Here is a 26,886-nt window from a genome sequence, read left to right as displayed (position 1 = left end):
ACTTTAGCCAGCATCTAGTGCCAGGCTCTCTTCTCCAATTTACTGCATGCATGAGCAGTGACTGCATATACAGTGGTGTGAAAAACTATTTGCCCCCTTCCTGATATCTTATTCTTTTGCATGTTTGTCACACTTACATGTTTCTGCTCATCAAAAACCGTTAACTATTAGTCAAAGATAACATAATTGAACACAAAATGCAGTTTTAAATGATGGTTTTTATTATTTAGTGAGAAAAAAACCCTCAAAACCTACATGGCCCTGTGTGAAAAAGAAATTGCCCCCTGAACCTAATAACTGGTTGGGCCACCCTTAGCAGCAATAACTGCAATCAAGCGTATGTAATAACTTGCAACGAGTCTTTTACAGCGCTCTGGAGGACTTTTGGCCCACTCATCTTTGCAGAATTGTTGTAATTCAGCTTTATTTGAGGGTTTTCTAGCATGAACCGCCTTTTTAAGGTCATGCCACAACATCTCAATAGGATTCAGGTCAGGACTTTGACTAGGCCACTCCAAAGTCTTCATTTTGTTTTTCTTCAGCCATTCAGAGGTGGATTTGCTGGTGTGTTTTGGGTCATTGTCCTGCTGCAGCACCCAAGATCGCTACAGCTTGAGTTGACGAACAGATGGCCGGACATTCTCCTTCAGGATTTTTTGGTAGACAGTAGAATTCATGGTTCCATCTATCACAGCAAGCCTTCCAGGTCCGGAAGCAGCAAAACAACCCAAGACCATCACACTACCACCACCATATTTTACTGCTGGTATGATGTTCTTTTGCTGAAATGCTGTGTTACTTCTACGCCAGATGTAACGGGACACGCACCTTCCAAAAAGTTCAACTTTTCTCTCGTCGGTGCACAAGGTATTTTCACAAAAGTCTTGGCAATCATTGAGATGTTTTTTTAGCAAAATTAAGACGAGCCTTAATGTTCTTTTTGCTTAAAAGTGGTTTGTGCCTTGGATATCTTCCATGCAGGCCGTTTTTGCCCAGTCTCTTTCTTATGGTGGAGTCGTGAACACTGACCTTAATTGAGGCAAGTGAGGCCTGCAGTTCTTTAGATGTTGTCCTGGGGTCTTTTGTGGCCTCTCGGATGAGTTTTCTCTGCGCTCTTGGGGTAATTTTGGTCGGCCGGCCACTCCTGGGAAGGTTCATCACTGTTCCATGTGTTTGCCATTTGTGGATAATGGCTCTCACTGTGGTTTGCTGGAGTCCCAAAGCTTTAGAAATGGCTTTATAACATTTACCAGACTGATAGATTTCAATTACAGTACTTTTGTTCTCATTTGTTCCTGAATTTCTTTGGATCTTGGCATGATGTCTAGCTTTTGAGGTGCTTTTGGTCTACTTCTCTGTCAGATAGCTCCTATTTAAGTGATTTCTTGATTGAAACAGGTGTGGCAGTAATCAGGCCTGGGGGTGACTACAGAAATTGAACTCAGGTGTAATAAACCACCTTTAAGTTATTTTTTAACAAGTAGGGGGCAATCACTTTTTCACACAGGGCCATGTAGATTTGGAGTTTTTTTTCTCACTAAATAATAAAAACCATCATTTAAAACTGCATTTTGTGTTCAATTAGGTTATCTTTGACTAATAGTTAACAGTTTTTGATGAGCAGAAACATTTAAGTGTGACAAACATGCAAAAGAATAAGAAATCAGGAAGGGGGGCAAATAGTTTTTCACACCACTGTATCTCATCTAATCACACCTACATGAATTGGCAGAAAACAGAGCTATCATTCAAATGGGCAGCACGGTGTTGTAGTGGTTAGCGCTCTCGACTTGCAGCGCTGGGTTCCCGGTTTGAATCCCAGCCAGGTCAACATCTTCAAAGAGTTTGTATGTTCTCCCCGTGTCTGCGTAGGTTTCCTCTGGGCACTCCGGTTTCCTCCCACATTCCAAAAACATACAGATAAGTTAATTGGCTTCTCCCTAAATTGGCCTGAAATTATGATACATGCACTACACAATACATACATAGACATATGACTGTGGTAGGGACTAGATTGTGAGCCCCTCTGAGGGACAGTTAGTGACAAGACTATATACTCTGTACAGCACTGCATAATATGTTGGTGCTATATAAATACTTAAATAAATAAATACATAAATAGAATGTGCTTAGGCCTGTAAGCCCCATCAACATTTTGCTATGTGCCACTCTGTCTATCTGCAATCTATGCCTCAGGGAAATGGTGTTGCTAACTGCTCAGAATTCCATGGAAAATGTAACTGCATGTGATTTTTCTCTATTTATCCAAAATCTCCCACCTCTAATGCACCATTTCAGGACAGTGTGTGGAGCCTTGCATATGTATTTCCTTATAAAGAATGCCAATTGCCTGGCCGTCCTGCTAATACTCCGTCTGATCGATATTCCATAGAAGTGAATAAAAAAATTGGTCAAAAATCAGATTGGACATGTTGGAAATAACTGATCTGACAGTAAATCTGCCAGAAAACCCCATAGTGTGTACCTAGAGTTACAGTATGTAGTAAAAATCTGACAGGTTATGGATTAGTCCATCTCCTCATGGGGGATTCATAGCTGTCCCTTTATCAGAGGCAGTGAAGTAGTAGTTGGGCCCTCTTACAGCTCTGCCCCCCCCCCTGCAGTCACATAGGCTGCTCCCCTGCAGTTGCTCAGTCCAACAGCCAATTGTAAGCAAGCAAGTAGGGAGGCAAGCCAACATCCTTGTATAGATTCTTTCCAGGGAGTGATTTTGGAATACATAAAGGAAATCCTGTAATGTGGCTGACTTTATCCTGTAGATTGTCTTTTTGTTCAGACAAGAATGTATTTTTACTGGGTAAAAAGTCATGCACCTCAAGTATATTGAATTTATTGACAATAGCTTAACTTGTCTTTTCAAACTTCAATTTGAAAGCAATTTTAAGTTTTTTAGATAACTTTTTAATGTTATTTTTTATATACTAATCAGTAAACATCACTATTTAAATGCAATTGCAAGCTTAGGGACAACTACCTAGCTTTGTTTGTTTAAATATATATATATATATATATATATATATATATATATATATATATATATATATATATATATATATATATATATATATATATATATATGCTTAAAGTTCTTTATACAAGAATAGAACTCTATATACCATGTTTAAGTATAAAGCTATATTTGTGGGCACCATACACTGTGCAATCTCAAGATAACAATTATCGATGGAGGATAAAATCTACAGAAGAAGAGTGGCTATATTGATATGGACTTGTTTCACTAAAGGAACTTTGACAATGTATATTGGATGATGGACAACAACTGTATATATATGCTTTATCTAAATTTTATATCAATATAATTTTATGAAATTCAAAAGATGAGTGTTGCGTATTTTTTCCAGAGGTAAACCTGTTAACCTATAAATATTCCGTTTATAGTGAGCTATGCGTACACTGCTGGCTAATATAGGCTGGCCCTTTGATTAGTTGATAATCATTTAAGGCAGATTTCGATAAGATATTTGACAAAACGTGTGAAAGGTCACTCAGTCAGACCCTTTTTGTCGAGAAATCAGAGATATGTAAAGAGGAAATGTGTTCTCTATGTTCCTACAGCATTCAAGAGAGTATTGAGAACGCCTTTAAAAATAAATTAACCTACAGTTAAGGTTTTAAATATTTAAACTACTAGCAGATACTAGAAGGAATACATATGAAATAATACAATAACACCACTGAAAGAAATTGCATAAACAGATGTAACATCACACTGAAGTTTTAATTACGGTAGTAAAATAGCTAGGATAACAAGATGAGGCAATCGCTGCCGAATTCATTAAATTGTCAGATTACCTGCTAAAAGTTATGCTATGTGTTCCAGGAAAAAAACGTTTTGTATGATTTTGATTGCTATCTGTGTCCTGAAAGAAAAGAACTATTCAGGGGCTTACCTAGACATCACTGGGCCCCCCCACGAAACTTTGGATGGGCCCCCCCCCCCGCAAAACTTTGGATGGGCCATTACCCCCCCTCACCTCCCTAGCTTTCTACACAGGAAAACTAAGGACCAATGTGTTTTTCCCATGCAGATAAAAACACTTAGACTTAAAGGAAATGTCAGGCAATATATGCTACCCCCAGATCTACTTACCCAGGGCTTCCTCCAGCCCCTTGCAGCCGACAAGTCCCTCGTTGCAGCTCTGCTCCCAGTACATACATACACACACAGCCGTATTATTTTACTACATGAGAGCGCATGCTATATGGAGGAACAACAATGACATGCTGTAGTATTTACTGTAACTTTGGCAAAACATTCAGAATGTCACTGATTGATACTGTCATTACGGGATCTTGGACTCCATATTACACAACAAGCACTCAGGGCCCTTTTCCACTAGCGGCGTTTGCGATGCTGAATCGCAAAAACGCAAACCGCTAGCGATTTTACAATCGCTACGGTTTGCTTTTTAACATGGGAATCGCGGTAGGTCATTTCCACTACCGCGATTCGTTTTTGCGGGGAACGCGAACGCGCGGCGGAGCGATAATTGCCGCGATTTTGCTATGCAGTGCATAGCATAGCAAAATCGCGGCCGCAAACGTCGGGGGAATCGCCGGTTTTGCGATTCAGCAATCGCTAGCGTTCAGCGTGAACGCTAGCGATTGCAGGTGGAAAAGGGCCCTAAATGAGGCAGCAACAGTCAGACATCAATCTTACCCACTCCATTGTGTTGTAAAAGTAATAAGACACCATAAGGTCATTAGCCTGTGTGTGATAAGAATCTATGAATCTCTTTGGAGGGACTGCTGAATAAGGGACAGTCTACAACTTTTTTTTTTAAATGTGACTCCTTTGTTTGTAAGGTTGTACATGAAGTCATCAGAACTTTGCAGCAGTGAGAGACGGTAGTTTTCTACGAACCCTAGGGAGCAGGGACAGTGTACAAATTCCAAAGTGTGTATGATTCCTTATCTGTGTGGTGGACACATGCAGTCAATATAACAATGGTGCGAGAGCAAAATACGTTTTTTCTTTCCATGCCCTTAGTTGTCAGTCTCTCAAACTTTTCAGCCCATGGGCCCCCTGTGGCTTCCTGGCCCCCCTGCGGAGGCATCCCTTGCAGGGTCTATGGTTACGCCCCTGGAACTATTCCTCTCTTACACCATTAATACCACAGGACATTAGGGGAGATATCCGGAAAGGGGCACAACCAGCAATACAGCTCAGATAAATGTTCTAACCATTTGCTATTGTATCTAAAACTCTGGGGTTGATTCTTAAAGCAAACCTGAAGATTAAAAGTCAAAATAAACATACACACGTCATACTTACCTCTCGTGTAGTCTACTCATTAATCTCTTTCTCCTCTCCTGGATTCTGTTTGTCCACTGTGATCAGTGGAATTCTCCATTCTCCATTTTGAAAATGGCCATTTCCCAATAACAGCTTCTTGGTCAGCACACTGCTTAACTGTAATATCGCCAACTTGAGCCATAGGGAAACAGACATTACCTTGCTCATCAGTTGTCCTTTCAGTTATAACTGACAATTACTGATATATACCTGACAGCAACTGATGTAACTCAGTTATGACAAAATATTGTCAGAACTGGAGGGAATTGTTGTAAGAAGAAAATGGTGAGCTTCTGAGAGGAACTGGTGACGAGGTAAGCGTGCTATATTCATTTGCAGGTACATCATATATTTATTTTAAATAATTTTACTCGGTTCAAGTTCAAAGGCAGCTACAAGATAACTGGAGCAAAAGTACAGCAGTTGCCTAGAAGCAACCAATCAGGTTACATGTGTTAAAAAAAAACACTTTGCTTTGAGTCATCGAACAGCATTGGTGGAAGTGGGGGGAAGCTATGTATGTTAAACAAACACCCATTAGGCTGCAATCACTGGACCCAAGATCTTTGAACTATGATGTCCTGCTCATTGGGTGTGCTTTTGGCTGCCTGTTGGGTGAGTTTACACAGCATACTGATACTCATCCCCACTCAGACTGTCAAATGGCAATGAGTGAAGTCTTTTTTAAAGAATCTATTTATGAAAAGGTTTTAGATTTTAACCTTGCTCCACATCACTCATTGCTCGTTGTAGCACTTTGCAAGAAGAAGCATCAGCCTGTTTACTACAGCCCAAAGTCCTTTTTGTGCTTGAAGACTGTCACTTTATGTGTTTGTGCTTCAGCGGTGGGTTCTCCATTAGCTGTTTAGGGGCACATGACATTGGAAATATCTTGTGGGCTGGCTGACCATTGTTAGAATGAGAATTTATACTTCCCCCGACTGGGGGAAAAAAATGACTGAAACTGGTAACACCAAAGCTCAGCCCCTTGAGTGGGAGGGCCTTGCATTTGTTGTCGATCGATCTGGAGATCCTCAACCACCCCTGTAGACTTTAGCAACCTGAAAGGATGTTGTTTCTATGAAGCAATGTGACAGTGCACTAGCAATGTGCTTCATTGCAAGTTTATAAACAGATTTTAGATGGAGTTCCCTTTTAACTTTTGCACAGTTTTATGGGTTGGAGAACAGACGTATGAAAACCTGTTTCTAAGAGATTCACTTGTGGCTTCTTAATGAGGTAAAGAAGCTCGTGGGTGAGAGATACAGTACAAGGGTAAAAGGGATAGAGAAGAAACAACTTTTATGATAAAGAAATTACACAGCTTGACAACATCAGCTTTCCAATTTTCCTTACGGCATTAACAGCCCTCACTTCAGCGTGTGCTGCTGTGTTTTCCCTTTAGTTGAGCATCAAGCTAATAGCTGCACAGCATGGTGGAGAGGCTGCAGCACAGAAGAGGCGCTGACATCAATACGTTCCCTGAGGAAATTCTGCTAGGGGCTGAGTGACAAGTGACGGGCAGCACTCACGCGTGCCTCATCTCACAATGTGGGCCTATCTGATCCCCTGTCTGCTATGCCCTCTGTTCTGCCCTTTCAGCTACAAACACAAATGCTTCCCACATTTACTGCAAGCAGTTAATGGTAGTAAATCAAAGCACGACAACAGCGTTATGACAATTCCATAGGCAGAAACCCATGCTCCTATAAGTTTAATCAAAAGGCAATGCAGCAGGTTATGTGCCTGTTGGCCATACACAGTGGTTGCCATTGTGTAGGTGGAGACACTATTTAGTTCACTAGGAACTGGCTATTTAAAGGGGCACTATGATGAAACACTAACATTTAAATTCATGTGCACACATAAGTATAAGATGCATGTTTACCCTAAGTAAAATGCACTGTATATGACTTTCTTTCCAGGTAGCTGTCACTCATAGTAAGTATTTACTGATTGTTCTTGTGGACAGGATTTGGACTAGTCTATCTGCTCATTGGGTTTTCTTAATGTGTGCAATGATGAGATAAACATGTGTATGTACAGTGCAAAACATATTAATAACCATACAGTTTATCTTTTTTTTTTATTTTTCTTCCTGAAAGAGTTAATGTTCAGGCATGTGAGTGACAGCTTCTGTCTTGTCCGTACCTTGTCAGGAATATACTAAAACCTCACTGATAAGCAAATTACGGCCATTAAAGTTTTCCTGACAGAATATGACTTCTGAGGGCAGGGGTCAATAGTTCATGTATTTTAACTCTGGGACCCTTAATAGACTGCCATTGAGCAGAGACAGTGAAATATTCAATCTACTTTGTAAATGTTTACAAACAAAATAAAACCATGGGATATCTAAAAAAAAGGTCATTTTTAGGGGTAGGAGGAAAAATTGTTTGTCTTACCAGTTTGTTTGTAACTCGGGTTCACTTTAAGGCTGGTACCACACTTTCTTGAAATAGCATGGGATTTTGCGCAATGCAATGCAATGCAATCACATAATGATTTTCAATTACGATGAGTGCATTCGTTCAGAAGTCTGCGGTTTTCCTACAATGATTTATGTGCTCATAAAAACCGGAAACCCGGCAGCATAAAATTGCAATGTGGATGTGGTGGCAGCAGTCTATGGTGGGGTATATTTGTAAAATTATGTACAGAAAACCCTGGGTGTTTTCTTTGGACTCAAGTGTGGTCTTTCCCTAATGTTCAAATACACTTTCTTGCTCACTCCAACTGCCAGAATAGTGTGTGAGCAAATAGGCCGGCTATTCAACATCTTTGCAGAGATCATTTCAAAGAATGAAGGAAACCTTTGTCCTCCCCCCCCCCCCCATGAGAGGGACTGGACCAAAACCACTTAGTAACAGGTAAGAACCTCAGATTAAAAACACTTATGGTAAGTCACAGTTACATAGAAACAAAGTCAATTACAGTCCATTTTAGTCTTGAACAAATGTAAATGTAACCTGCACCCCCAAAGCCCACATAGCCCTTAAGGGGAGGTTCGTTTGATTCGAGTTTTCTAAAGCTGGGTGCTCAGTGCGTTTTAAGAAAGAGCAACAAGTAGACAGCCAAGAGTCCTGAGCACCTAAGGTTCAGTGATGCATATGGGGAACAAAGGCAGGTTCATTTGGTCCCACTGTTGCACAAATCACTAAAAACCTGAAGTTGGCCATGATGCCATGTCAGAGCATACAAACCAGCCAGAATGCTCTTATTAGCCTCTGCTAGCTCTGAAAGCACCACATGAGCATCAGGACTGGACCATGGAACAATGGAAGAAAGTGGCCTGATTAATTACATTTTCTTTGGCTTCCAAATTTTTCAGATTTTTAGCTAATGAGCATTTGTGAAAAGTGTTGAAAAAATAAATCTGATCCTTACTGCACGCCTTACGCAACTTAAAGGATCTTCCGCTCATGTTTTGGTGCCAAATATCTCAAAACATGTTCAGAAGTATTGTGAAGAACATATGTGGGGTAGAGTTGATTAGCTCTTTCTGCTCAAAATACACAATGTTAGGCTGGTGCATTTTCAGGACCTTAGTGTACCCAAGTGTATTTTACATTATTATACAGTATATGTGGTCATTTTCACAAGTGGTCATATATGGTAGCATCTTGTGTGATTAGACCAGAGGGCTTTTATAAATGCAATAAAACATATATAAAACTTGTTAAAACAAGCTACACAGAAAGTAGAAATCACTGTCACTGGTCCTCCCCTCCCTATATGTTTCATAAGACAACATCTGCCTTCTCAAGAGGTATCGTCTTAGGGAATGCAATAGAAAATGAATAGTTCTCTCCACTAGGACAGAAAAGCGGTAATTCTAATACATAAGAAGTACAGTTCTTAGTGGTTACCAAGGCAGCAAGCATAGTATTAGGTCTTAATAGCACTTTATGTATGCTAACATTAGGCATGATAAAGCAAACAGGATTATTTCTACTAAAATTACATATATATACTTTTTATAAAACGAAACCCCCACCCCCCTCCAAAAAAATTAAAATTAAAATCCATATTCAAGGGTGAATGAAAAAGTCCAACATTAGTGGATGTCCTGGAACATGAGGAACCCGTCAGTGTGTACCTAGATGGGAGAGTAAGCCAAAACTACTCTCCCTCGCTGTCCACAATTCTTGCCTGCCCCTTGCTCTGTCTGAACAGCAGGATGATGCAACCCAAACAGCTGCAGCAGCCCCTTACTGCAATTGACTCTTTTTAGTCATGTGATCAAACCTCTAAGCCAATATTCTCAGCTTAAAAGCCCCATTTCACACGAGAAAGGTAGCATTTGAGCACTTAGAGCTCATTGGTAATATTTTTAGACATATGCCTAAAGATGGTCCCATATGCAAAACAGAAAATAAAGTATTTGTTTATGCAGAATTTCAAACAAGTACAGTTATTTACCATTTCCGGACCGCGCTAGTTGAAATCTACTTCCTGCTGGTGGCTGTGTGGGTCTGACAGGACGTAGATTTCAACATCCTCGCCTTGCGGTCCTGCAGCTCCCGCCGCTCTGCCTCGCCACAGCCCACTCACCCTGCCGCCAGCATGACGGCAGAGCTCTTTGAGCCTGTCAGGATCTGCTTTCATTGGCTCCTCACTGCGTAATCACTGTGAGCCAATCCTATTGGCTTACTTTGATGACAGGGTCAGAGAGAGGAGCCTGTGGCGATGGGCAGTGGCGTAGCTAAGGAGTTATGGGCCCCAATGCAAGTTTTACAATGGGGCCCCCCAAGCACTCTATACATAACAATTGATACGGCGCACAAAAACCTGCCAATGGCAACTACAGTGTCTGAGGTGCCAGAAGGTGATGGGGAACAGTTTGTTAATGATTACCACTATTCAAAGTATCTATAGAAGTGATTATTATAAGCACAGTACCAATAGAGAGCTAGTACTGTAGTTGAGGGAGGGCCCTTCGGGGCCCCTCTGGCCCAAGGGCCTGATGCGGTGGCTACCTCTGCAACCCCTATTGCTACGCCCCTGGCGATGGGAGAGTGGCGTGACCAGCGGGTCTGTGCAGCAATTCGTCAGAAAGCCCCGTTTTGCGATACCAATAGTCTTTGGTCCTTAAGGGGCCAGAGACTGCTGGTAATGAAAAGGGTTAAAGCAAAAGAAAATGCTACTTTTTTTTGTATATATTTTAAACTGTTGGAGCCTCAGCCTAAGTACCAGAGGAGCAAGCTACAGACTGATTATTACCAATTATTTCCTCTAAGCAAAAATGTTTTACAGCAATATATTGGCTCTATTGTGTTCAGCACAATGCACAATGCATACAGTATATGTATTATTTTGTATTGTCTGTTGTAGTCCCGGTACAGAGGTATGCCATCCATGAAATGGACAGGAACATACCGCTGTCACAGAACTGCAGTGGACATGTGTGAAAGGGTCCATGCAAAACATGATCCGCTCCACTTGTGTATTGCATGTTTGGTGCGCTATAGCACAATGCAATGGGTGCAATGTGAGCCATGCCTTTTGTTGCAGTATTTCCTTCTAAAACTCATCTGCAAACGAGTAAGGAATGAGAGAGGGAAGATTTCAGCATCTAGAGACTTACCTCATACAAAGGAAGACATATGTTGTCTATCCATTCTAACTGCAGTCTCGGAAGTTCATCTTTCCTGTTACGGTCAAAAATGGCCTGTTGAACAAAATACAATTATATTTATGTATTTATTTCCACAAGCTTCATACAGTAATCAATATTTATGAGAGTGAAATTCATTGTGCCTAGACTTCAGTGGAGAAAGTTTATTTTATGTAAAGGATAACTGTACTATTTTAACCATGAATTTTATTTTAATGGAAGTAGGTAATGCAGTTTATTCTAAATAAAGTCTTACTGAAGGTGTTAGCTTGAGTTCTGATCTTTCTCGATCTCCTTGTTCAAAGAACTCATTGGTAACCAATTCCGCCACCTGAAAAAAAAACACAACACAAAAACTAATAACTGAATTATGTACTTTTATTTCACCTTTTAAAACAATGCTTAGGGGTAATATTTGTCTCCTCTCTCTCCATTATTCCTCACATTCACTCCCTAACTAGCTCCTGTCATCTCCAACTCAAAAACATACCACATATCCGACCTTTTCTCACTCAGGACACAACTAAAATGTTAATACATGCTCTTATAATATCTTGTCTGGACTATAGTAACATACTACTTTGTGGACTACCAGGTAACAGACTGGCACTGCTCCGATCTGTACTGAACTCTGCTGCTCGTCTCATTCCGCTTTCTTCTCCTTCTTCCTCTGTTGCTTATCTCTGTCAAACTCTTCATTGGCTACCAATTAACCAGAGGATCCAGTTCAAACTCTTAACTCTAATTCACAAAGTGCTCCACAATCTCTCTCCTGTGTACATCTTGTCACTAGTTTCCAGATACCAACCAAACCGCAATCTCAGATCTGCACATGACCTTCTATTATCCTCCACTAGAATCGCCTTCTCACATTCACGTATACAAGATTTTGCACATGCTTCACCCCTCCTCTGGAATCCTTTGCCACAACACATCCATCACTTCCCAAACTTTGATAAGTTTAAACATGCCCTCAAAACTCACTTTTTCTGTCAAGCATACGCTCTACCTTATGCCAGTTCACCTGATGACCTCTGGCAAAGTTGTACTTCTTACCAGATAAAATAAAACACACTGCCTCCAGGTATGAATATTGTATACAACCCACCTCTTGTTTCCTCCCTGTTCCTTTAGCTTGTAAGTTGCAAGGGCAGGGCTATCTCACCCTTTTGTGTTTTCGATTTTGTTACACATTTATTAATATTAATTATGTCACTGTTATAACCAATTCTGTATTGTGTACCAACTCTGTATTTTGTATATTGGTGTATACCATTGTCTGTATTATTTTGAACCCCGTGTTGGTTTCTTACTTTGCACAGCGCCACAGAATATGTTGGTGCTTTATAAAGCAATAGTAATAAAAACTAGTTTTTTTCTCATTATGTGGAGTAATAAATTAAATTAATGCACTTGCACAACACCATGGATGATATAGGGGAGTGGGGGGGGGGGGAGGTTGTGTTGCCCATGCTGGCCAATCAGATACCAGCTCTCATTTTAGTGCTGCCCACTGAAACATAAAGATAAGGTAAGACATTACCAAATTGCTGGCTTTGGCAATTAATAACTTTTCTTAGTTGCCCTCAATTTCTTTCGATATGAATAAGCATTCTTAGTATTTATGATGTGTATGTAAACTTTTTTACGGTTATCATTAAGAACGTCATTTCAGATGTGTATGTTCTTTACACATTACTGCCATCAGATGTGTGCTAGCTTCTCATATGCACAAAATGCAGTTATATGCCCTGACTTGTGAAAAGTAATGCCAAGGAACTATAAGAACAGCAACCAGTAAATTCTCTAACTGTATTCTTTAACCTCTTGACTGCTATGGACCACAACTCTACTTCTCTTTGTTTCGCTAGTCACGAAGCAGTCTCACTGTGCCTTTATGAGAACCTTCTGCTGAAAATGTAAATATGCTGGGCTCAGTCTGATTGTTCCGGCTTCCACTATTGCTGCTAATCAGTATTCTTTGTATTCATTCATATTACCCTCGGGATGTGACGGCCAGCGAAGACATTTGACTGAATAAGTGGAAAGCCCTCAAATTTAAAAACTATGCAGGAACTGATTCATCATTGTCAGGATGTGACAGTGCCTGAGGTAGCTCCATAGGGCAGCAATAGGAGCTGTCTGAAAGATGGCGAGGAACGGAACAGAGGAGATTACAATACCCAATTTACATTGCAATTCTAGACATTCTCATACAGCTATATTGCATAGAGGCAGAGCATTGCACTGTTCCTGTACCAGGGCTCACAAACATCTACTTTCCCCGTCCATAAATATTACACTCAGGAAGACATCACTGCCGTGTGAAAGAGGACCACTTGTGTTTAAATGACACATTTTGCATTATTTTCTGTGTAATAAACAATAAAATAGCAAGAAGAACCAAGTACAATAGCCCATAGCAATCCATCAGTCATGTTTGAAGTGTTTTACCCTAGTCACATGTTTTGTGTATACATATGGTGCCCACATTGACAAGGAAATCTGGGCCTCTAGATAATCTCCTATACACATTCCTGACCTCCACAGATTAGGCTCTTCTCAGTGTTACTATGAAACAAAACTTGCAGGTAACATAAAACCTTTCTTCATGATTATTTTTGTGCCCCTCTATGAAACACTAAGAAGACTCCCCACCAACCCACATGCTACCTTCCCCCTTATACTCAGACGATTCCCTGAGGTTTCATGATGACATTATGTTGGTGCTTCTGACTGAGACTGCATTGGCTTCTGCACTGGCACTGCATCATCACAGTGGCTCTACTTACTGGTTGGGCGGGGGATACATGTTAGAACCACTAATCTCACCCTTACTTATTTATTGGTGGGAGGGCACCCCATTCTCATATTGGCACAGGGATTTCTGGGATGGGTTGAAGGAAGCTGAGAATACGAGACTGCACAATGTGGGTCCTTTGCCAAGGAGATTCCAGTCTGTCCAAGTGAATGATGCAGTCAATTGCCCCCCAAAGTTGAGGACCCTTCAAGGTGAATATATACATGATTTCATTTTTTTTAAATATTGCCTTGAGTTTCCATTTGAGGTGCACCCAAACTTTCATTTTCTTTTTACACTGCATATACTCTGGGACAAAAGTATGTATGTGTACATATGCATTTTGAACTTTAGAGTTTTTCATCATAGTGCCCCTTTAGGCAGAAATAATTATTCAGAAACATAGGTAAGCTGTTCCTCACCAGTCAGACCACACACACCAGCTAACAGTGTTGTGTGCCAGTAGCATGTGAATGTCACCTAACACAAAACTCCCAGTGTGGCTGATTAGCTGAGTTTCTACACCCAAAATAATCATTCACAAGCCTGACTGTGCAGCTGTTGCACCTGTAAACTGCTATTGTCTGCCTGGGTCAAACAGGATTCCCCACACTTATCTTATTGACTTGTGAGTGTCCTTTGTAAGCCACCACCACAGATGAGAGACCCTGGTTTAAATGATTCTCAAAAGACTTTGTGTAGCTGTTCTACCACTTGCTATTGGGTTGCTCACAGATACAAAATCAGTATTATAATTTTCTGAAAGCAAAATAAAGAGTACTGATTCCCCTCTTCAGGCACAGATACCTAATGTACTACTGTATACTGTTTTCAAAAGCTTCTATGGAAGAGCCCAATATTATGCTGGATCTACACTTATATCTGACAGATCAACAAAATCGAAATACTTGTAAGTGATGCATGTACTCAGCTTCTGCTTTCAGTGGTAAAGGTAATGCCCTCCCTGTAAAACATGTTTCCATTAATCATGTGAATCTTCTCAGAGTTAAAGCAGAGTTTTCCTTACGGTCACGGTCAGCAGAGTCTGCTGTTAGATATGTGCGCATGGTTGGCTAATATATGAGGGTTGTCTGGAAACTAACAGCCATTTTTAATTAATCAACTGAAGAAACATTTTATTTTAGGGTAGAAGGAAATGTGGGTGTCCACTAGCTGCAGAACTTTGGGTGCCCCCATAGGGGCCCAGTGAATTATTGGGTGCCCTCGACTCCCGATAGTTAACTGGGTGCTGTGGGTGCCCAAATTTCTGCTGCTTACCAGTAATTTAATGGGCCCCTATGGCGGAGGTAAAAAATTATCGCGTTTGCAGGGTTTTTTTTGCGTCAGCGGGAAGGTTAGGTGTGGGTGGTTAAGGTTAGGCCGGAGGGGAGGGGGGGGGGTTGTGGTGTTTAAGCTTAGGCATTGGTAGTGGGTGGTTCAGTGTAAGAATAGGCTTGTCAAATAATGATCTTTATTACTGATATTTTACTATCATTTTTACACTTTAATAGTAAAATATTGGTAAATTTACCGATATTCTACTATCGGTATTACTGAGAGCCCAAATTTTTGGGCACCCTTTTTTGACGCACGCTATTTTAGATGCACAAGCCCTTATTCAATTCACTTTTTCTTCTATATTTTATGGTAGGAGATATTTTTCTATCTTCTATTTACAATAACTTTTCAGAACTCTGCAATTGAAAATCTGCAAACTAGCCCACGTCCATGATCTGTTCATCACTAATGCTTTCACCTTCCTGGGGCTCACTGAGACATGGCTAACCCCATCTGATACTGTGTATCCAGCTGCCCTTTCATACGGTGGCCTCAAGTTTAGCCACACACCTAGATCGGGTGACAAATAGTGTTGGGCGAACAGTGTTCGCCACTGTTCGGGTTCTGCAGAACATCACCCTGTTCGGGTGATGTTCGGGTTCGGCCGAACACCTGATGGTGTTCGGCCAAACTGTTCGGCCATATGGCCGAACTAAGAGCGCATGGCCGAACGTTACCCGAACGTTCGGCTAGCGCTGTGATTGGCCGAACGGGTCACGTGTAGTGTTGGGCGAACATCTAGATGTTCGGGTTCGGGCCGAACATGGCCGCGATGTTCGGGTGTTCGAGCCGAACTCCGAACATGATGGAAGTCAATAGGGACCCGAACTTTCGTGCTTTGTAAAGCCTCCTTGTATGCTACATACCCCAAATTTACAGGGTATATGCACCTTGGGAGTGGGTACAAGAGGAAAAAAAATTAGCAAAAAGAGCTTATAGTTTTTGAGAAAATCGATTTTAAAGTTTCAAAGGGAAAACTGTCTTTTAAATGCGGGAAATGTCTGTTTTCTTTGCACAGGTAACATGCTTTTTGTCGGCATGCAGTCATAAATGTAATACATATAAGAGGTTCCAGGAAAAGGGACCGGTAACGCTAACCCAGCAGCAGCACACGTGATGGAACAGGAGGAGGGTGGCGCAGGAGGAGAAGGCCACGCTTTGAGACACAACAACCCAGGCCTTGCATGAGGACAAGAAGCGTGCGGATAGCAATTTGCGTTTTATCGCCATGCAGTCATAAATTTAATACAGATGAGAGGTTCAATAAACAGGGACCGGAAACGCTAACCCATCACAGATGTTCATTGTTCATGTTACTTGGTTGGGGTCCGGGAGTGTTGCGTAGTCGTTTCCAATCCAGGATTGATTCATTTTAATTTGAGTCAGACGGTCTGCATTTTCTGTGGAGAGGCGGATACGCCGATCTGTGACGATGCCTCCGGCAGCACTAAAACAGCGTTCCGACATAACGCTGGCTGCCGGGCAAGCCAGCACCTCTATTGCGTACATTGCTAGTTTGTGCCAGGTGTCTAGCTTCGATACCCAATAGTTGAAGGGTGCAGATGGATTGTTCAACACAGCTATGCCATCTGACATGTAGTCCTTGACCATCTTCTCCAGGCGATCGGTGTTGGAGGTGGATCTGCACGCTTGCTGTTCTGTGTGCTGCTGCATGGGTGTCAGAAAATTTTCCCACTCCAAGGACACTGCCGATACCATTCCCTTTTGGGCACTAGCTACGGCTTGTGTTGTTTGCTGCCCTCCTGGTCGTCCTGGGTTTGCGGAAGTCAGTCTGTCGGCGAACAACTGGCTAGAGGAGGGGGAGGATGTCAATCTCCACTTTAAAGTCTCCACAAGGGCCTGCTGGTATTCTTCCATTTTGACCTGTCGGACTCTTTCTTCAAGCAGTTTTGGAACATTGTGTTTGTACCGTGGATCCAGAAGGGTATAAACCCAGTAATTGGTGTTGTCCAGAATGCGCACAATGCGTGGGTCGCGTTCAATGCAGTCCTAGGCCGAAGAGGTCATAGCCTAGGGTCACAAAAACCTGTTTATTTGGGCTATTTCAATGGTAGTGATGGTGACGTACATAAATCTCAGCCATGGCCGTTAGCAACGTCTGAATTTCACGAAATGTCTCATGCAGGTAGAAGACATATTGTTAGACTTGGATTCCAAAGATGGGGTCCCTACATCTCTGCAAACCAGAGTTACAGGGGTCCAAAATTGGTAAAATCCCCCATAGGCTTTCATTGGGCCTCCTATTTACAGTTCCAAAATCTCACATCTTTTCAAAGGGCAATTGATCAGCAGTGGCAAATTTTCTAGCATTGTAGGGACCCTTAAGGGGGAACATGACTGGTGAGTTTCGGGCCCCTAGGCCGAAGAGGTCATAGCCTAGGGTCACAAAAACCTGTTTATTTGGGTTATTTCAATGGTAGTGATGGTGACGTACATAAATCTCAGCCATGGCCGTTAGCAACGTCTGAATTTCACGAAATGTCTCATGCAGGTAGAAGACATATTGTTAGACTTGGATTCCAAAGATTAGGTCCCTACATCTCTGCAAACCAGAGTTACAGGGGTCCAAAATTGGTAAAATCCCCCATAGACTTTCATTGCCTCCCTATTTCACTTTCCAAAATCTCACATCTTTTCAAAGGGCAATGGCTCAGCAGTACCAAATTTTCTAGCATTGTAGGGACCCTTAGGGGGAACATGACTGGTGAGTTTCGGGCCCCTAGGCCAAAGAGGTCATAGCCTAGGGTCACAAAAACCTGTTTATTTGGGCTATTTCAATCGTAGTGATGGTGACGTACATAAATCTCAGCTATGGCCGTTAGCAACGTCTGAATTTCACGAAATGTCTTATGCAGGTAGAAGACATATTGTTAGACTTGGATTCCAAAGATGGGGTCCCTACATCTCTGCAAACCAGAGTTACAGGGGTCCAAAATTGGTAAAATCCCCCATAGACTTTCATTGCCTCCCTATTTCACTTTCCAAAATCTCACATCTTTTCAAAGGGCAATGGCTCAGCAGTACCAAATTTTCTAGCATTGTAGGGACCCTTAGGGGGATCATGACTGGTGAGTTTTGCCACTGCTGAGCCATTGCCCTTTGAAATGGTGTGAGATTTTGGAACGGTAAATAGTAGGCCCAATGAAAGCCTATGGGGGATTTTACCAATTTTGGACCCCTGTAACTCTGGTTTGCAGAGATGTAGGGACCCCATCTTTGGAATCCAAGTCTAACAATATGTCTTCTACCTGCATGAGACATTTCGTGAAATTCAGACGTTGCTAACGGCCATAGCTGAGATTTATGTACGTCACCATCACTACCATTGAAATAGCCCAAATAAACAGGTTTTTGTGACCCTAGGCTATGACCTCTTTGGCCTAGGGGCCCGAAACTCACCAGTCATGTTCCCCCTAAGGGTCCCTACAATGCTAGAAAATTTGGTACTGCTGAGCCATTGCCCTTTGAAAAGATGTGAGATTTTGGAAAGTGAAATAGGGAGGCAATGAAAGTCTATGGGGGATTTTACCAATTTTGGACCCCTGTAACTCTAGTTTGCAGAGATGTAGGGACCCCATCTTTGGAATCCAAGTCTAACAATATGTCTTCTACCTGCATGAGACATTTCGTGAAATTCAGACGTTGCTAACGGCCATAGCTGAGATTTATGTACGTCACCATCACTACCATTGAAATAGCCCAAATAAACAGGTTTTTGTGACCCTAGGCTATGACCTCTTTGGCCTAGGGGCCCGAAACTCACCAGTCATGTTCCCCCTAAGGGTCCCTACAATGCTAGAAAATTTGGTACTGCTGAGCCATTGCCCTTTGAAAAGATGTGAGATTTTGGAAAGTGAAATAGGGAGGCAATGAAAGTCTATGGGGGATTTTACCAATTTTGGACCCCTGTAACTCTGGTTTGCAGAGATGTAGGGACCCAATCTTTGGAATCCAAGTCTAACAATATGTCTTCTACCTGCATGAGACATTTCGTGAAATTCAGACGTTGCTAACGGCCATGGCTGAGATTTATGTACGTCACCATCACTACCATTGAAATAGCCCAAATAAACAGGTTTTTGTGACCCTAGGCTATGACCTCTTCGGCCTAGGACTGCATTGAACGCGACCCAGGCATTGTGCGCATTCTGGACAACACCAATTACTGGGTTTATACCCTTCTGGATCCACGGTACAAACACAATGTTCCAAAACTGCTTGAAGAAAGAGTCCGACAGGTCAAAATGGAAGAATACCAGCAGGCCCTTGTGGAGACTTTAAAGAGGAGATTGACATCCTCCCCCTCCTCTAGCCAGTTGTACGCCGACAGACTGACTTCCGCAAACCCAGGACGACCAGGAGGGCAGCAAACAACACAAGCCGCAGCTAGTGCCCAAAAGGGAATGGTATCGGCAGTGTCCTTGGAGTGGGAAAATTTTCTGACACCCATGCAGCAGCACACAGAACAGCAAGCGTGCAGATCCACCTCCAACACCGATCGCCTGGAGAAGATGGTCAAGGACTACATGTCAGATGGCATAGCTGTGTTGAACAATCCATCTGCACCCTTCAACTATTGGGTATCGAAGCTAGACACCTGGCACAAACTAGCAATGTACGCAATAGAGGTGCTGGCTTGCCCGGCAGCCAGCGTTATGTCGGAACGCTGTTTTAGTGCTGCCGGAGGCATCGTCACAGATCGGCGTATCCGCCTCTCCACAGAAAATGCAGACCGTCTGACTCAAATTAAAATGAATCAATCCTGGATTGGAAACGACTACGCAACACTCCCGGACCCCAACCAAGTAACATGAACAATGAACATCTGTGATGGGTTAGCGTTTCCGGTCCCTGTTTATTGAACCTCTCATCTGTATTAAATTTATGACTGCATGGCGACAAAACGCAAATTGCTATCCGCACGCTTCTTGTCCTCATGCAAGGCCTGGGTTGTTGTGTCTCAAAGCGTGGCCTTCTCCTCCTGCGCCACCCTCCTCCTGTTCCATCACGTGTGCTGCTGCTGGGTTAGCGTTACCGGTCCCTTTTCCTGGAACCTCTTATATGTATTACATTTATGACTGCATGCCGACAAAAAGCATGTTACCTGTGCAAAGAAAACAGACATTTCCCGCATTTAAAAGACAGTTTTCCCTTTGAAACTTTAAAATCGATTTTCTCAAAAACTATAAGCTCTTTTTGCTAAATTTTTTTTTCCTCTTGTACCCACTCCCAAGGTGCACATACCCTGTAAATTTGGGGTATGTAGCATGTAAGGAGGCTTTACAAAGCACAAAAGTTCGGGTCCCCATTGACTTCCATTATGTTCGGAGTTCGGCTCGAACACCCGAACATCGCGGCCATGTTCGGCCTGTTCGGCCCGAACCCGAACATCTAGGTGTTCGCCCAACACTAGTGACAAACATGGGGGTGGGGTGGGAATTCTTCTTTCTGAACACTGCTCCTTTACACCGCTTGCACCTGCACCTTCGCTGGCTTTCTCTTCCTTTGAGGCTCATGCTGTCCGCATCTACTCCCCTCACCATTTCCAGGTTGCTGTCATCTACCGTCCTCCTGGACCAGCCTCCACCTTCATTGACCACTTTTCAACATGGCTTCTCCACTTTCTATCCACTGACATTCCTTCCATCATCATTGGGGACTTTAACATCCCAATAGACACTAACTGTTCCACTACCACAAAATTCCTCTCACTCACCTCATCCTATGACCTCTCCCAATGGTCCTCAACCTCCACCCACAAAGATGGCCACACTTTGGACCTAGTTTTTACCCGGCTCTGTCCAGTTTCCACATTTAATAACTCTTTATTCCCCCTTTCAGATCACAATCTCATAACGTTTACAATCAGCCCCTCCCTGCCTCCTCCAGCTACTGTAGTGCAGCCATCACGCTTATGCAGGAATTATCGCAACCTCGACCTCTGCTCCCTAGCTGATTCTCTAAAACCCCTGGGCTCCCTGTCATCCTACACCGACCCTGAGTCAGCATCCATCTACTACTCCACCACAGTCTCTGCTGCCATGAACACAGCCGCCCCTCTCACCAACTTCAGCCCCCGCCGCATCAACAGACAGCCCTGGCTGACTGAACCACTCAAACAACTGAAAAGACAGTCCAGGGCAGCAGAACGGCAGTGGAGGAAAAGCTCCAACGCAGATGACTTTGCCCACTATAAAAACACGCTGCTCCAGCTCAGGGACGCTCTCTCACTTGCAAAGCAGTCATACTTCTCTATACTTATTTCTTCACAATCCCATAACCCTAAACAACTTTTTAACACCTTCAACTCTCTTCTCCACCCCCCGCCTCCCCCTACAACCACAAGCTTGTCTGCAGAGGACTTTGCAGCATATTTTGTGAGCAAAATTGAAACGCTACAGAACAGCTTTCAAAAGCAACCCTCTTCACCGGTCCAATCACCTCTTCCTTTTTCCTCTCTGCCCGGCAGCTCCCCTACTATTAACTATCCCTCCCCACATAACCACTCACCCACTCAAACCCCCTCCCTGCTAACAACCTTCTCTGCCTTAACTGAACAGCATCTTTCTTCACTAATCTCTAAAGCTCATCTTACTACATGTGCCTCAGACCCTATTCCCTCTCATCTTATCCCCCAGCTCTCCTCCCCCCTCATTCCTGCTTTAACAACACTGTTTAACCTTTCCATCTCAACTGGCATTTTCCCTTCTTCATTTAAACAAGCTATTATAACGCCACTAATCTAAAAAACTCTCTTTAGACTCTACTGCCCTTTCTAATTACCGCCCAGTCTCTCTCCTTCCCTTTGCCTCCAAACTGCTGGAACGCCACATTTACTCAGAGTTGTCTAACTTTCTCTCTGCTAATTCCCTGTTGGACCCCTTCCAGTCTGGCTTCCGCCCTCAACACTCTACGGAAACCGTTCTCACTAAGGTTGCCAATGACCTCCTAGTTGCTAAAGCCAAAGGCAGATTTTCGGTACTAATACTCCTAGATCTGTCCTCTGCCTTCGACACTGTTGATCATACCCTGCTTCTCCAGACCCTCTCAACACTGGGAATCAAGGGCTTAGCACACTCCTGGCTCAACTCTTACCTGTCTGGACGTTCTTTCATGGTCTCCTATGCCAATACCAACTCCTCTCCACGCCCACTGTCTGTGGGAGTACCACAAGGGTCCGTCCTCTGACCCCTCCTCTTTTCCATTTACACCCATGGCCTGGGACAGATAATAAGCTCTTTTGGGTTTCAATACCACCTCTATGCTGATGACACCCAAATTTATTGTTCTGCCCCAGACCTCTCCACACTACTATCAAAAGTCCCCAAATGTCTATCCGCTGTATCTACATTTATGTCATCCCGCTTCCTTAAACTCAATATGAGCAAAACGGAGATTGTAATATTTCCACCTTCGCTCTCTGTTCCACCTCCCATTGTCACAATCAATGTAGAGAACACCCCAATAGCATCAACCCCCAAAGCTCGTTGCCTAGGGGTAACTCTGGACTCTGAGCTCTCCTTTAAACCACATATTAACACTTTAACTACCTCCTGCTACTTCCATCTCAAAAACATTTCCAGAATCCGTCCCTTCCTTTCACAAGAAGCAACTAAAATGCTTGTGCATGCCCTAATCATCTCCCGTCTTGACTACTGCAACACCCTACTCTGTGGTCTACCAAAAAGCAGACTGGCACCTCTCCAATCCCTACTAAACTCTGCGGCCCGTCTCATCCACCTCTCTTCTAGATCCTCTGAGGCAGCCCCTCTCTGCCAATCTCTCCATTGGTTACCAGTTGCCCAGAGGATCCAGTTTAAACTTCTCACACTTGCATACAAAGCTCTACACAAGCTATCGCCTCCATACATTTCCTCTTTAATCTCCAGATACCTCCCCGCTCGGACCCTCCGTTCCTCACAGGAGACCCTTTTGTCCTCCAGCCTAGTCACCTCCTCTCACTCTCGCATCCAAGACTTCTCACGGGCGGTCCCTCTCCTTTGGAACTCTCTCCCTCAGCCGATTCGTCATGCCACGAGTCTGGAAACCTTTAAACGTACTCTGAAAACACACCTGTTCAGACAAGCCTATAATTTGCTATTGGCAGCACTGAAGGCACACTGGCTCACCAACTAATCCTTATGTTTCCTTCCCCTTTGTTTCCTCCCCACTACCCTCTAGATTGTAAGCTCGCAAGGGCAGGGACCTCCTCCTAGTGTTTCTCATACTGCTATAATTTTAACATATGTATATGTACCAACTACATATCAAATATGTATGTATCTGTATTTACTCTATTCAATGTCATGACTGTACAGTGTCTTGTATTTCTTATGTATATTTGTTCCCCATTATTTGTTTGTACTATGTACAGCGCTACGGAAGATGTTGGCGCTATATAAATAAAAAATAATAAAAAAATAATAATAAAAGTACCAAAAGTAGGTGGAAAAGTACTGTCAAAATGTTCTTGCTTGCTGGCAGCTTAACCACTTGCCGACCGCGCACTCATACCGCGCGTCGGCAAAGTGGCAGCTGCAGGACCAGCGACGCAGTTCTGCGTCGCCGGCTGCAAGGTAATTAATCAGGAAGCAGCCGCTCGCGCGAGCGGCTGCTTCCTGTCAATTCACGGCGGGGGGCTCCGTGAATAGCCTGCGGGCCGCCGATCGCGGCTCGCAGGCTAAATGTAAACACAAGCGGAAATAATCAGCTTTGTTTACATCCGTACAACGCAGCTAACAGTAGCAGCGTTGTACCAGATCAGCGATCCCCGGCCAATCAGCGGCCGGGGATCGCTGTCACATGACAGGCAGGAGCCTGTTAGAGGCTGCACAGGACAGATCCGTTCCTGTGCAGCCTCGGATCTCCGGGGAAGGGAGGGAGGAGAGGGAGGGGGGAATTTCGCCGCGGAGGGGGGCTTTGAGGTGCCCCCCCCCGCAACACCCAGGCAGGCAGGAGCGATCAGACCCCCCCAGCACATCATCCCCCTAGTGGGGAAAAAAGGGGGGCGATCTGGTCACTCTGCCTGCACCCTGATCTGTGCTGGGGGCTGTAGAGCCCACCCAGCAGAGATCAGCTAAAACAGTGCTGGTCCTTAAGGGGGGGGTAAAGGGTGGGTCCTCAAGTGGTTAAAGAAAACCTCTGAGTTTCTAAATATAAAAAACATACCTCGGGAGGGTGAACCCTCTGGATCCTAATAAAGGCTTCCCCCGTCCTCCTATGCCATCTCGATCCAACGATGGCAGTCCGGAACAATTAAAAACAATACCTGTGCCTTGCTTGCGCTGGCGCAATAGACGGTTTCTGCTCAGGATCCAGCAGAAATAGCCGAGCCCAATCACGTCCCTTCTACGGCGCAGGGGGTTTGTGTAGTAGTACGCAAGTACAGTGTACCCGATCGGGCTCAGCTCTTTCCACCGGACGCGTAGAGAAGCTGTGCGAGTGCGAGTGCACGGAGCAGCAACAAGCAGACTTTCGGGGAGCCAGCGCTGGATCCCCTCTGCTGAGGAGGACGAGTGAAGCCTCTTTAGGATCCAGAGGCTTCCCCCTGTCAAGGTAAGTACCACCTAGGAACACTTTTCTCCCTTCAGGTACATTTTAAAAGGCATTTTATTGATAAGGTGTGAAAATATCACCTAGGAAAAAAGTTTGGGGGAAAGTAAATTGAATAAGGGCCACGTATCTTCTGATTATTTCTCCACATAACCACCTCCTTTATATAAGCATTTGTCATATCTTTTTACAAGGTTATCCCTTACCACTTATGGGTTGGAGAAATAGGTGCATGTTGACGCTGCTGAACATACAGTTACTGCCATTCTGCAGATAGTGAAGGGGAGACCTAACAGATGCAAGTTAAATTACACAGAAAGAATACCTTGCATGACAGATAGCCAATAGCTATCACTTTCTGGACAACCCTCCTATATATACTTTATATACCCAACCCCTGCTATATAATGGGTACAAACCAAAACTTGGTGCAATTGATCCTTCAGAGAACACTGATGCTATTGTATAAACAGTTATCACTTAAACAGCTGTATTCTGTATATACACAGAAATATTCTATGACACCACGTCCTCTATGATAAAGGTTAAATCTCTACGGCAGCGTTTTGTAAGTCATGTCATATTGTAATATTGCCCCATCAGCATGTTCCTCCCCTATCGAGTAATAAATCAACACTTGCCTGTCTTGAGATCTCCCATGGTTTGGTTGCAGCTCCAAGGTCACATGCTGTCATTAGCATTGATCTGAAAAAGAGAGGTGGATCAAAGCAAACATACTGCAAACATACTAAGCTAGCGTCCTCTACCCGCACTGACGTGATATATCATCATATCCATATGGTGTCTTCCGTACCTGTGTCTATATTACAAGGAGTTATTGAACTCCAACAGGGAAAAAATGACCATTTAGAATTGATTAATGTTGGTGAATACCTTATACTGATGTTCACCATCTCTGCTAAATCCACAATGGCTAATTCCTTTCCGAGGTTAATATACAGTATAATTATTAAAATATCTATGTTCCCCTCTAAACACTACTAGGATATTTAATAATGCGAGGCAAATATCAGAAATAGAATGTAAAATTCACCAACCCATACTTTACCCTTAAGCAGTTTTGAGCAGCCACAATAATGATGGTTCCTATAGCTTTCTATGCTTTGCACATTGCAATTTTTCCAATTACATTTAAAACAATTGAATCCAACATTGAAATACTTTTTATCCATAATGAAACTTTATGAAGGGAAGTGCAAACCCAAAAGGTGCTAAGTAGCTGGCTTTGCTGTGATCTTCCCATCTCGTAGTATTTTCGGAGCTGGGACTGCTTGATCCAGATACATGGTGCTCAAGCCCAGTACCAAAAAGGCATTCACTCCAAGAAGATCAAGCTGGTGCGCTGGAACACTCGATGTTGTGGGTCAGCTGTACACCCACTAGATTTTTGGCTAAGAAGGCTGGTGTTAAAACACACCTGAACCAGGAAAAAAGGGTGATTTTGACTTACATGGGGTCCCTTTAAGCCTCCCATAGTCCTCAAAGTGGATCCGAGATAAACTTTTACTAATTGCATTATTTTGTTCCTTTCATATAGTTTATAGGGCATTCCTCAAGCCAAATACTTTTTTTAAATGGTTTTAATACCCGAATTCCCTATAAAGTAAACAAGTCTCGCCCACAGCTCATCCAGTACCTAGGCACTCTGAGACCGATGTAGCAAGGGCTTATGGGAGCTCAGTCTGAGCAGGAGGAGGAGGTTACTATCCAGAGATTTCAGAGGCAGAGGGGAGGAGAGGGGAATGAAGTTTTCACAGGCTGAGGGGTGGAGATGTAGAGCAGCTTGCCTGTGTAATGATCACAAGCACAACATGGCTGTTCTCATTGTATCACAGGAAGAAGTAATCATATTCTGTTGAAGTTGTCTGCAGATAGATTTGCTGTGTAAACTATCTAAACTTTAAAGAGAACCCGAGGTGGGTTTGAAGAATATTATCTGCATACAGAGGCTGGATCTGCCTCTACAGCCCAGCCTCTGTTGCTATCCCAAACCCCCCTAAGGTCCCCTTGCACTCTGCAACCCCTCATAAATCACAGCCACGCTGCTGACAAACAGCTTGTCAGAGCTGGCTGTGTTTATCTCTATAGTGTCAGTCTGCTGCTCTCCCCGCCTCCTGCAGAACTCCAGTCCCCGCCTGCATCCCTTCCCTCCCTGCTGATTGGAAGGAAGGGACGGAGGCAGGGACTGGAGCTATGCAG

At 43.3% G+C, this 26,886-nt stretch overlaps 1 protein-coding gene across 12 annotated transcripts in view; it reads right to left on the bottom strand.

Annotated features, from left to right (window-relative positions):
* PDE11A (phosphodiesterase 11A) overlaps positions 1-26,886 on the bottom strand; it is a 749,805-nt gene that overhangs the window by 37,443 nt on the left and 685,476 nt on the right. For all 12 annotated transcript variants that reach the window (XR_011022809.1, XR_011022806.1, XR_011022807.1 and 9 more), the window contains 3 exons: positions 25,308-25,371; positions 11,212-11,286; positions 10,926-11,009 (listed from right to left, as the gene is read on the bottom strand). Coding sequence is in view for 1 of the 12 variants with exons in the window: in XM_068245440.1 (XP_068101541.1) it covers positions 10,926-11,009; positions 11,212-11,286; positions 25,308-25,371 (223 nt within the window). In the remaining 11 variants the exon portion in view is untranslated. The remainder of the gene's footprint in view (positions 1-10,925; positions 11,010-11,211; positions 11,287-25,307; positions 25,372-26,886) is intronic.

The sequence above is a fragment of the Hyperolius riggenbachi genome, chromosome 7, assembly GCF_040937935.1.
Source record: "Hyperolius riggenbachi isolate aHypRig1 chromosome 7, aHypRig1.pri, whole genome shotgun sequence".
Taxonomy (NCBI): Eukaryota; Metazoa; Chordata; class Amphibia; order Anura; family Hyperoliidae; genus Hyperolius; species Hyperolius riggenbachi.
This window is presented reverse-complemented; position numbering and strand designations above follow the sequence as displayed.